The sequence below is a fragment of the Salvia splendens genome, chromosome 10 (assembly GCF_004379255.2).
Source record: "Salvia splendens isolate huo1 chromosome 10, SspV2, whole genome shotgun sequence".
NCBI lineage: Eukaryota > Viridiplantae > Streptophyta > Magnoliopsida > Lamiales > Lamiaceae > Salvia > Salvia splendens.
This window is the reverse complement of record NC_056041.1, coordinates 6,074,118-6,086,704: the sequence shown is the minus strand read 5'-3', so window position 1 is coordinate 6,086,704 and position 12,587 is coordinate 6,074,118. Positions and strand designations below refer to the sequence as shown.

General features: G+C 34.8%; 1 protein-coding gene across 5 annotated transcripts; it reads left to right on the top strand.

The window, feature by feature from the left end:
* Nucleotides 1-8,700: 8,700 nt before the first annotated feature.
* On the top strand, nucleotides 8,701-12,221 carry LOC121750479 (zinc finger protein CO3-like). 5 transcript variants are annotated; one of them, XM_042145014.1, is made up of 4 exons: nucleotides 8,701-8,912; nucleotides 10,946-11,473; nucleotides 11,584-11,730; nucleotides 11,889-12,221. In XM_042145014.1, the coding sequence occupies exons 1-4, from the start codon at nucleotides 8,823-8,825 to the stop codon at nucleotides 11,979-11,981; spliced, it is 858 nt and encodes a 285-aa protein (XP_042000948.1). In that variant the 5' UTR covers nucleotides 8,701-8,822; the 3' UTR covers nucleotides 11,982-12,221. The 5 variants fall into 5 exon arrangements, with proteins under 5 accessions (XP_042000948.1, XP_042000952.1, XP_042000949.1 ...); XM_042145018.1 differs by lacking the exon at nucleotides 8,701-8,912 and adding an exon at nucleotides 8,924-9,050; XM_042145015.1 differs by lacking the exon at nucleotides 8,701-8,912 and adding an exon at nucleotides 9,532-10,526.
* Nucleotides 12,222-12,587: the final 366 nt, after the last annotated feature.

Sequence of the window (12,587 nt, the reverse complement as noted above, 5' to 3'; positions counted from 1 at the left end):
AAAATGGGTAAAGAAAACCACTAATTTGTCTCGTTCCAATTATTATACAAATTGATAAAATTGGAAGTGACATCTTATCTTGAGCAAAAAAGACAAGAATTATTGTGAAATGCAGAGGGAATGGTGATATCCCACGAGACAAAAGTGAGGAAAGAACCTTCCATTTTTTTGTCTTGGACTCTTCAAAGTGAGTTAGTGTTTGTCATCAAATCACACTGTACTCTCATATAATAACAGAGTTAGGAAACAAAATTTGTGGAAAAGACGCAACAATTAAGGTATTCGCCGCCTTCTAAACACATAAGTGGTGTGACAATCATCGCAAGCAAATGACGACAAACAAAAAACATAAGTAAATTTGAAAGATTTAAGTTGTCGCACTGCAAGGCTAGCAAGAGCTCAAAAGGCCGAATTTAATATAGTATTTCAATTCTCATGAGCCGACGATGGAATCTGTCATTTACTTCCAGACCCTTACATACATAATCAAAGTGCAAACCCCATCATTTCACCACGATTGTGACTTGTGAGTGAGCGAGTATCCGTGTGTTAATATTTTTATTAGTGAACGTAGATTATTTTGTTAAATCTTCTACATTATTTATTTTTGGAATGCTATCATAAAATTTATATCAACTAATTAGTCTCTGAAAAAATAATTCACTTATGCACTCTAAACTCCAACAATAGGCTTTTGAATATTATTATGCATAGAAGTCGCTCGAAGTAATTAAAATGCAATATGACATATTCTCCCAATCATAAGTATAAAAATTTGGTGTGACATGGTATATGAATAATAACTATTGCGTGCTTATATTGAAAATTTAGTTTTGACACAACAACAAATAAAAACATAGATGTTGAAATGTTCTCAGAGTAACATCACATCAATCATTTTCTTAATAATGCAGCTGAAATGTTTATATAGTTTTCGATCTGATTAGAAAACTAAACGCTTTTATTACCTTTCTTTGTAAAATATAGCCTCATTTTTGTAGCAGAATGATTCCTCTATAAAATTAGTCTATATCTATTCAGTAATACTATAAATTTTTTTCGAATGAAAATATCATTATAAATTATTAATAATAGTTCAAAAATTTATATATATAATTTAAAAGTTTGTATTAATCACTACCAATAGTACTATTTTTACCGAAGAAGGTAGCAAGAAATTTGACAAGAATGAAAAAGAATAAAAAAATAAACATGATGTCGGTAGTTAAATTAAATTCGTAGTGTACGGAATGACGGAGAAATATATTTTCCGCTTTATTCGTAAAATTATTCGAGTATTAGGTTGTAAGACTATAAGAACTTAGTAACCAAGTGCCATCTTCTAGAATTTTAAAATAAAACAAAAATAGGAACCTTTTAGCCCAATTTTTTCTTACATATATATACGTGTAAAACAAGAATTTCTGGAATTGGTTCCTCCTTTATGAATTTGGGCTTGATGTTGATGATGATGTCTGTACAGAGAAATTTCTCAGCCATGAGTAATTCGACTTAATTAAATATAGTACTAGTAGTTCTATAGATTTACTCTACTCAACGTTGACATTGTACAAAATTCAACCCCCATGCACTCTACTTTTTTTATGCCCTAAAATATTGGATTCCAAGACAGCTACTATTTTTGAGGCGATACTCATTTGCTTCAATCCTCCAACCACCATTACAAAAATTAGTACCTCCTTTTTAGGCCATCCGCAATGGGCGGACGATGGCACGCCCGATGGCGCGCATCGTCCGCGCCATCGATCGTCCGCGCCCATTGCGGATACGGACGATAGGTCGCGGACGATCGTCGCGGCCGATACTAAGGGCGCGGAGGATGGCGCGCCCGATGCCTATCGTCCGCGCCATCGTCCGCCCCATTGTGGCGTACACGGACGATGGCTGCGGACGATAGGCATCGGGCGCGCCATCGTCCTCCCCATTGTGGCGTACACGGACGATAGGTCGCGGACGATGGCACGCGGTTTGGTTGTTTTATAAATAGAGTTCATTCGTTTTACATTTCATTTCACAATTTCACTTTCGAAACTTACATTTACATAATTACTACGAAATGGCTTCAAGTCCAAATAGTCCTATGTTTAGTGGAGATGCGCGTTGGCCGGGTACAGAACCCGGCCAATATCGTTCGTTCGACACCAACGCCCAATACGATCCCGATTTCAGTACGGACTCGTATGGGTTGTCGGACATGGAGCCGTCTCCAACCCGACCAGTCGCCCCCTCCCGACGTCCTCCCGGCGTCAAGGCTGCGAAGGCCAAAGGGAAGGCGGCCGCGACCTCATCCTCGACCGCTGCAACCCCACCTCCGCTCCCGGAAATGCTCCCGCCCCAGGCAGCCGAAGTGTATTCGTCGTTGGCGACAGCGTCGATGGCGAGGACGTTGTTGGAGACGCACAAGGCCCTCAAGAAGTGTACCGACCCCGACGAAGCCGAATACCTCCGGGCATTGATAGATGAACTGCGTCGGAAGTTGGGAATTGCACCGACTTAGTTTTTTTTTTTGTAAGTTGAACGGTGTAACTTCTTTTTTTATTAATGTGTCCCCGTTTGTTATTTCGACCTTTTTATTTACTCGTTATTAATTGTTAGTTGAAAACATTTAAATCAATTAAACAAATAAATAAAATGATGATGTGGCGCGCCATAGGGCGCGCCTTAGGGCGCGCCTTAGGGCGCCCCACTGCAGGTGGGGAGGTAGGAGGATAAAACTGCTGACGTGGCGCGCCATAGGGCGCGCCTTAGGGCGCGCCTTAGGGCGCCCCATTGCTAATGCCCTTAACGTAAGAATCTACTGCTCACACATTTACATTTTGTCACTAGTTGAATATGTGTAAAGTACTGCTGTTATGAAGTACTAATAAATATTCCATCTATCTCATTAAAAATTAAATATTTTTTTAATTATCCTATTAAAAATGAAATATTACCTAAAATAAAAATAACAACATCTCTACTTTTTTCTCTCTCTTACTTCATTAACTCACAAAGCAACATTGCATAAAATCCTGTAACGAAAATCAAATGGTTCATCTTTGTTGGGACAAAGGGAGTAGAATTTATGGGATTGAACATAGTAAATAAAGTCATTATAATGATAGAAGAATGAAAGTGAACCCTAATCACAAAAGGTTGGGAGTGGAGGTACTACACCGTGGGTTCGGCGGTAACTTCAAATGTCAAATGAAGTTACGAAGACGAGGTCGGCGGACCCTGAACACTCCAAACATCCGTCATTGATCATGTCATAAATTTATTGGTTTCATTTTTTCTGCGTGCAAATATTTTTTTAACACATACTAAAATTATAGTAGCAATTTTCAAAAAAGTGAAAATTGGCCAAATTAAAATCTAAAGATACTTACATGCAAAACCCTATATATGCTTTTATACATGTGTAATGGCAGTGCTCTATATAGTCCTGTCAGGTTTAGGAAAAAACAACACTTAATTGTACCATATTTAGTAGAATGCAATTTTTAAATTTGGGCATTGAGTTTGTAATAAATTTTTAATTTAAATGTTATTGTCACGTTTGTCATTCTCAATCCATTCTCCAAACGCCTCAAATACAAAAGTTGACAATCCACACCACACCAGCTGTTCTTCATTCTATCGTTCTAGACAACTCTCTTTCAATCTTGTTCTTCCAATTCCTTCTCATAGGCTTCTTGTATTTTGATCAATTAAGTAATTTTTTTCTAAAGTCGTTTAGGTAAAATTATTTTATCAAAAACATTGTCAGTTGTATAATTTAGCCACGCACACAAAAAAAAAATTTATGTGTTCTCCTATATTATAGTACTTTATTTATTTTCAAATAAATGTTCTATGTGAAATTGATAAATTATTTTTCCATGTATTCAACTTTAGAATTTCAGGATATAATTTGATTAAACTTTTCATATGTTATTGTCCTCAATGCAAATTCCTTTTTTAAATAAAACATAGTAATAAAAAATATTAAAATTATTCGCTTTTACGACTTCAAGTTTTTTGACAGGCAAAAACAAGGAAGGGATCAATATTTATATATATTTAATATTTATTTCCTCAGTTTCTTTTACCAAGCAATAATATATAAAACAATACCTATTTTAAACTTGATTTTTATCTCAGTTTTTATCATCTTTTTAATCCTAATTTTAAGTTAAACACGTTAAACATACGGACATAATTCGTAAATTAAGGTGGGAATCCTATTAGATACACCTCATTCCAAAAAGAATAATCTCGCTTCCACGTGTTGGCTACTGATTCCATATAAGATTATGATGGGTATATGCAATTAATAAATTAGTATTTCCAATTTCATTTCTGATTTCCTAATGTGGGAATTCTAATGTTTTAGTATTTAAGTACATTGTCACACACGCCATTCATGTACCAGCATCGTGGGTGTATAGTATATACTCCACTTTCTTGGATTAAAGTTTAATTAAAATGCGTTCCATTTTTTGTATTCCTTTTTTATTTTCTAATATTTTATCATTGAGCATTTAATTTTGAATTAATTATATATGCACGTGGTTGCACTATGATACTATAAGCTATAATGTGTTAAGAGTATAGTTTTCATTGTCTAGCATTTGATAATATATTACGAATATTTTCTCGTTGCGGCTTACTATACTTAGTACTAATATTATGAGACCGACAATTTTGCACAGGTGAAGAAGAGAAGTGACATATACAGTATATAAGTATGAAGATAGAATCAAATATTGTCAATAAATTAAAGGCCGCTTATAATCTACTCCTCTTCTTTGTCCATCAAAATAGTCACATGGTGGGTGTTCGGTTAGCAAGATTTTATCCCGAATTAAATTTATAGTACGTTTGGTTCATCAGATTGAATCGCACAACTCAATCTCAGATGGATAATCATGAAATAATTAATCATAGCTAACGCTCTATGACTAAAATAATCTCACAACTCAATCCTAGATTATATCTTGGTATTATTTTATCTTGTAAACCGAACACCACCTAATACTACAAAACTTGTAAATAGTATGAGAAAATGAGATAAAATGGATAGGAGAGAGAAAGAAAAAATGTGAATAAATAAAAAGAAAATTGAGCAATAAATTTAAAATAATTTTCTAATTTTAATATGAAACTAGTTTTGATATACGAATGAAAATAAAAAGATGAAATTAACTTTTATAGATGGAGAGAGTAATTCAACTCCCCTTTGTGGAATCATTTCATCAGTGGATTCTACTAAAGATTATTGGTCTACTTAGAGGAAGATTATACTCCATATATTAGTGTTAGTATTAAGAGATGCTCATTATTCAGATCAAGGAACAAAGTGATTAAATTAGTTGATTTCTATGTGTCGTAAATTCGTAATCCTTTTCCTTTTTCCTTTGTTTGGAAGCTAAAACTCACATAAATAAAAGGCAACCAATATTAAGGAGCAATGAAAAGAAACAATAATAATTCGGTTTCTAACAGTTGTTTTATATACTTACCACATTGTGATAAGATAAGATAGGATAAGACTGCAGTCTACAACCAATTAGAGTATCTAGTGGCACATTTGATTAAGTAGTAGATTATAACCTCCTATCAATTAACAGCTACATGTGGATGTGATAATACTAAAATAATTGTATGTTTTATCATGTAAACTTCGTAGTCAACATCAACTATAAATCTTTTCATGGTTTTAATGTCTGATTACTTTCAGAAATATCTGCTGTGATTTCAGTTACAAAAACAAGATAATATATTAATATCAAATAATTGAGACTTGAGTAATTGGTCGATTTAATGAATGAAAAGGTTGATTTATTTAATTACTAATTATATTATTTTAATTCTCATCTTTCAATTTTGTTGTTTCATATGGATAATTATGTATATATAATAAAATATATAGAGGAAATGAATAAAACAAAATAAAAATGAAATCTATTTCTATATATATTGATGTTGAACTGTATTCATATAGTAATACTCATTCCGTCAACAAAAAATAGTCTTAATAGAGATCAGGTTAGTATGAGTTTTAATGCAATATTGATAAAGTAAAATAAAAACATGAAAAAAGAAGTTATTGTTAACTTGTTGCTAGTGAAAAATAAGACGCATCTTATTAAAGATATTAACTTATAAATAAACATGAAAATTTTGGTAGGCGGATAAAAATAGCAAATATATCAATTTTTGGTGGAAACTTTCTCACAATTAGGTTTTATCTTATGGACACTTTTTCAAACACATTACTTCACTAATTTTTTTTTATTATATACTACGTTACTATTAATTGGTCATTAAAACATGTACTTTTACCAAGGAGGGATGCTAAACGACTGTATTTTTCGTTAATTTTATACTCCATCTTATAAAGGGTAGGTTTTAAAATTCATTGATTATAACGAAGTATACAAAAATAAGAGGTGAACATCTTTTTTGGTCAACGAACTTTGCCAAAGTATCATTTTAGGTCCGTGAACTTTGAAAATATCATTTGAGGTCCACCAACTATAGAATAATATCATTTGAAGTACTTGTTACTATTTTCAAGTTTTTTTGGACGAAAATACCCCCAACACCTTAAGTGTATATATTTTTAATAAATTTATCATATACTCATATTTTTTATAAATATCTTTACAATATATTTTTGACAAATTTTCTAAATATAATTTGACCTTAAATATTATCACTTAATTTTGTGACATGCAAGTAAAATTGCTTCTTCAATTATTTATATTAATTTTTTTTAGAATTGAATAAAGAACTTTTCTTTAATAATAAAAAATTGAATAAAGATCTTTTCTTGCATGTCACAAAATTAAATGATAATATTGAAGGTCAGATTATATTTAGAAAATTTGTCAAAAATATATTGTAAAGATATTTATAAAAAAAATATGAGTATATGATAAATTTATTAAAAATATACACCCTTTAAGGTATTGAGGGTATTTTCGTCCAAAAAAACTTGGAAATAGTAAAAAGTATTTCAAATGATATTAACTCATAGTTGGTGGACCTTAAATGATATTTTCAAAGTTCACGAACTTAAAATAATACTTTGGTAAAGTTCGTGGACCAAAAAAAATGTTCCCTCTAAAAATAAAACCGGTATGGAACCATGTGAGTGTTGATTAACACAAGAGAAACCAAATTAATCTTATAAGTTGCATTAGTAGTACTTGTTTTAAAATGGTCCACCACATTCATCCAAAGTCATTATTACTCCATATTTTTGTCTTGTTTTTCTGGGATCATTCATTGCATACTATCAAAGTCATTTTAACTTTCCAACTTATTTGTAGTAATATTATCACAAGTTGACACGGTGATACAAATTCATTAACTTTGGCCAACAAATTTCCATTTTAAGTGGCCAGGTTAAATTGTTGTACACTAGGGGTGTCTAAATTATTTTTGGCAAGTAACAATTCGAGTGTGATTTTAGCTGGCATGTGTCCTTGGCACATATCTAAACCATAGCTACTTCAGTGTATGATCACTCATCAAAATTTATTGGACTTCTATAAGTCAATTATATACTCCATATCATTTCAATTAATTAGAAAACTATGGATTCTATCAAAAAGTCTAATGTTGCGGATGCCAATTGCGTTTTCATTTGATTACTTGTAAACGTGCTGTCCAAATATAAAATTTCTATTTCATTGAACAATTAATTCAATACCAACAGTAAAAGAGTAAATAGTTAAAATTATTTTCTCTCTTTAGTCACTTCTGGGACTTTCTCGAACTAAAAACTAATGAAATAAATATACTTGAGTCCTTTTCATTTTCTAAATTTTTTTTATAGAAATAGTAGAATGCATTAGTACAATAGTACAAATCCCTTTCTGAAGCACACATGTGGTGCTTAATGCCTAGGGCCCTCAAAATATAAGGGTTAATCAATTGTCGATTTTTAAAATAAATTTTTTTTTTACAGTATTTGTTTTGAAAATATCAATGTTAATATTACTTATTATTACAACACTCAAAATTTTGTTTTACATGATGAATGTCACACGACAAGTATTAGTATTACAGTTGCAAACAAATTAAAGGTTGTGTTAGAGCTCAATAGTAGTAGTATTAAGCAAAAATGTGACTAAATTGTGTTATTCCGATAATTAATCCAAATATTTAATATTTATAAACGGTCAAGACTTGTAACTTATATAGAAATAATGAGTGTATGATTCTGAATGAAATAATTGGCACCATTTCATGGTATTAGGTACAATGTTAGATCTGAATTATATAATTTGGCTTTATTTATGAGTTTTTAAACCTTATTTGTTGTCGCCATTCAGTTGTCACTTTCATAATTTATCATCTCTTAAAATAGGAAAAAGCACTCCACCAAGTTCAAATTGCAATCCTGTTTCCAATGAATCTAATTGTAATTATTGAGTTCAAATTGCAGAACTTCAACCTCACCTTTTCTGAAATCAATTCACAATTCCAAACAACAATTTTTTGTTTTTTAATGGATTAATATCGGAAATATTAATTAACTATAGGCTAATAATTCAAGTCTTCAAGTTGGGTTAAGTTTGATAACGACTCCCTATTCTTTTTTGGTTTCTTGCATTGCTCACTTTTATCTTTCAACTCTGTAGGAGTAGGAGTAGGAGTAGGAGTAGTATAAAATTTCTTCCTACTGTTACAAAATCTGATTCCTCTCCCATCTCTCTTCTCTGTCGACAACTATAAAAGCCCACCTCCCTCCATTAAAGTACAATAAGATACAGACCTCTCTCTCTCTCTATCTCATCTTTGACATAAAAAGGAACTGGTGAAGTAAAATGTATGCACCGCTAATGCACTCTTACTTCCCTCAAGAATTCCACCATTTTGAACACTTTTGCTGCTCTCAGAAGCCCAATGCTTCATCGGTAACTAATCTTTCTGATGATTCGGCGAATTTTTGGTGTTTGTAAAATGCTGGTAGAGAAAGCAGATCACGACACGGTGAATTTACGTGGTTCGATTTACTGAGGTAAATCTACGTCCACGGGGAGAAAAGGGGGCAGGTTTGTATTGCTTGATCTGCGAATTACAGCTTACAACACAGACTTGCTATATGACTTTTTCTCTAGAGAGATTCTAACCCCTTTCTATCAGATCTAAGTTCTATTTATATCTTGAACTAAGATCGTGGCTTGCATCACCACCCTAAGTCGTGGATGTCGTGTAGGTCATGGCCTAAGATCGTGGATGTAGCGTAGGTCATGGCCTACGATCGTGGCCTGAGTTGACACCACGTGGTAGTGGGTGTGTTGGACATCCTGTATGGGTCCACTAACTCCTTGTTCGGTCGAATACTGAGACCGAACTGCTTTGGTTGCCGATCTGAGAGTAGAGCTTGATGCCGACCTGAGAGCAGAGCTTGATAGGATGGCTTTTACCGAGCTGTAGGCTGAGGCCGAACTCTTTGGTAATGCCGAACTCATACTCCTGCTTTGGTTGCCGATCTGAGAGTAGAGCTTGATAGGTTGGCTTTTACCGAGCTGTAGGCTGAGGCCGAACTCTTTGGTAATGCCGAACTCATACTCTTCCTTGGGTTTTGGGCTGATGGGCCGTCATTGCTGTTGGGCTTGTTTAGTACGCACCCCATCACTTTCCAATTTCTTTATCTCTTCTTCTCTGCGTCACAAAAAGAATGCAAAAATTTGATCTTTTTCCCCTTTTCTGTGTTCATTATTGGGGGGGGGGGGTCATATCTTCATTCTGCTTTTCTTTTCTATTTTTATGTTTTTTTTAATTGCGACATTTCCAAGCTCATCTTAACATGGAGGCGACAAGAATTACCATTTGGTTGCTACAAAGCTTGACCAACATGAAGCAAAAAAGGAAAACCTAATTTCTGAGTTTGAATAAAACCATCTATTACTTCTAATTTCCCACTAAGCATAAATGGTTGAGACATAAATATTGGAGCATGAATAATATCTCAATCATTGGTTCCGTGTTCTTCACAAACTTGTCAATTCCTCATTCCAGTACACATGACATAAATACACCTCGAATATCATTTCACAAAAACAAGTCTTTTTCGTGAAAATGTTATCCTTTTCATGCCAACTTGTGGCTCAGGATTCCCCCTTTTCGACCAAATTAGTTCATGTTTATTTATAGTAAATTTCTTTAATAAGATGAGTCTTATTTTTCACTAGCAACAAGTTAGCAATAACTTCTTTTTTCATGTTTTTATTTTACTTTACCAATATTGCATTAAAACTTATACTAACCTGATCTAACTGTTTCTTGTCATTTCATCTGCTAAATTGTTTGAGTTTGTAGGATGTAATTGATGCTTATAGAATTAGGATCTTGGCTAGGTTATTACAAAAATAATCTTAGTTTATATTCTATTTAGTGGGTGACAACTTATAGTGGTCGAGTCACTGTTGTTCCGTTGTTGCTTGATTCCTCCATGTAAGCGCAGCTCTATTGGTTGCTTCTCCTCCAACCAATAGGTCGGTGTTGAAGTCACCATGGCCACGAGGGTAAACGAAGAACCATTATTGGTCCTCTTTAATGAAAAAGCCGTGTTGGTTTTGCCAGCTGGTTTTCATCTATGTTGTAATGCATACATATTGCTTAGGCTGTCTAGACTCTAAAACTGCTTTGCAACAACTTCTCTCTCTATATGGCCAAAAAACTTTTCCTACTTTGTTGTGGTAGGCCAGTTTCAAGTGGGCTTGATATATGATTTTAGGTCTCTCTCCTTTGTTATTTCTTGTTTACTTGGGAGTTTTCTGTTGAAATATGATATCATCTATTAATGTATTGTGGCTATTGAGATACTGGAAAGGTTATGCATTTCAGGAAAAATTCTTGATTATAATGTATTTTATCGGCTACCAAGCTTGTATATATGTGGTGGTTTTTTGAACTTGGTTGAAAGATATGCTACTTGCTGCAGGGCACACCAAGCAGCTATGTTCAGGTTTCTGCTGTCTCTGATTACAACATCTGGGGTGAAGGAGATCTGTTCAACGCGCCCCAACCAGTTATCGAGGAGCCTGTCATGGGCCTTGATCCGACGACAGTTGCCATATCAATGATCTCTTGTGGAGAAGATGCCATCTCCCCTCAGTCATTGAGTGTGTCGGACGTTGAGTCGTCGATTGAGAGTGGGCAGCTCCTCAGCGAGGTCTTCTACGAGTGCAGGAAGGATATTTTGGCAAAGGAAGGGAACGAAACTCCGCTCTCTGAAGTCCTCAGCATCAACATCCCTACTGTCAAGAGTACTACTGATGAGAAGATGTTGATAGATGAGAAGTCGTGTGTGGAATGTTCATTTCAGAAGAGTGTTAGCTCCAGTTGTCTGAGATCGATGGACAACGACGTCCATGAGGCTCCCCTGAGGCCCAGCTTTCTCGATTTCGCAGTTGATGACTTCGAAGCTGCTTATGGGATGCGACGAGCATACAGTGAAGGAGACATAAAGGTATCAATCAAGTTGAATTAAATTGGTTGAAACAAGCCTCAATTTCGATCCTTCTTGGTTGTGCTGTTGAGACGTATAGATGATTCTTGACAGTGGAGTTTTGATGACAGGCTCGTTGTAATGGTAGCATAAACCACGTCGAATCCCCAATGGGGCAAGTGCGAGTGATGAGCAGTTGCATTTCTGAGGTCCGAAGGGAGAAGCTATCAAGATACTGGAGTAAGAAGTCCAAGAGAAATTTTGGCAGAAAAATCAAGGTAAATCCAAAAGGCCTTTTCATTTGTTGCATTTGAGGAGTTCACTTCCCTTATTCGCCCTCCACCCATTGCCGGTGATGGTGACGGACCACCTCTGCCTTCCCCTTCTTGATCCAGCATTGGTCGTTGTAGTAACTTGTTTCTTTGCTTGGTTGCAGTACGCTTGCAGGAAAGCTCTGGCGGATAGCCAGCCGAGAGTTCGAGGAAGATTTGCAAAGAGTGAAGAAACAGAAGCTGGGAAGAAGCTATGAAGCATGGGAGAGAGTGAGTGGTTGTTAGAGTTTATGTACTGTAGTGAAGAAGCAAAGAAGATGATAGTAGTGATGGTGGTGGTGTTTAAGGAATACTAATAACGTTGTTTGTTTGGGGAAGCAGCTCAGCTAATACAATAATTAACCTTTGTAGATTAAATCAAATGTTGGTTTAGATTATTATGTACATGTACTGTTTAATAATTCCATACCCCTATAAATAACGCCTTTTGTTTCTTATCTTCAATCTTTTCAACTAGGGTGTACTTCTGCTGGTTGAACCGCCGGCTGCCTCCACTCAATATCCTCCCCCTCCCGGCGCAGCCTCTGGTTGAACCGCCGGTTGCCTCCACTCAATATCCTCCCCCTCCCGGCGCCGCCTCCCACAGCACCTTCGTTGTGGATGCTCTTAAATCATTATAGCATTATCGCACCTAACACATTTCTCGCCTTTATAAGAGGATAAAGACGTCAATTCATCCATTTTCCATTTATAGTCGTGACTGTGAATCTCTAACAAATTAACCATATTATTAACACTCGTGTTAACTGTTAGCTATCTCCACCTAGAAATACTAACACTAAACTAAAATAATTGAATCATCG

Excerpts from the sequence above, each read along its gene's own strand:
- LOC121750479 (XM_042145014.1), top strand. The coding sequence starts at position 8,823 with ATGTATGCACCGCTAATGCACTCTTACTTCCCTCAAGAATTCCACCAT. Across the intron at positions 8,913-10,945 it reads AGAAGCCCAATGCTTCATCG|GGCACACCAAGCAGCTATGT; the intron begins GTAACTAATCTT and ends TACTTGCTGCAG. Across the intron at positions 11,731-11,888 it reads ATTTTGGCAGAAAAATCAAG|TACGCTTGCAGGAAAGCTCT; the intron begins GTAAATCCAAAA and ends GCTTGGTTGCAG.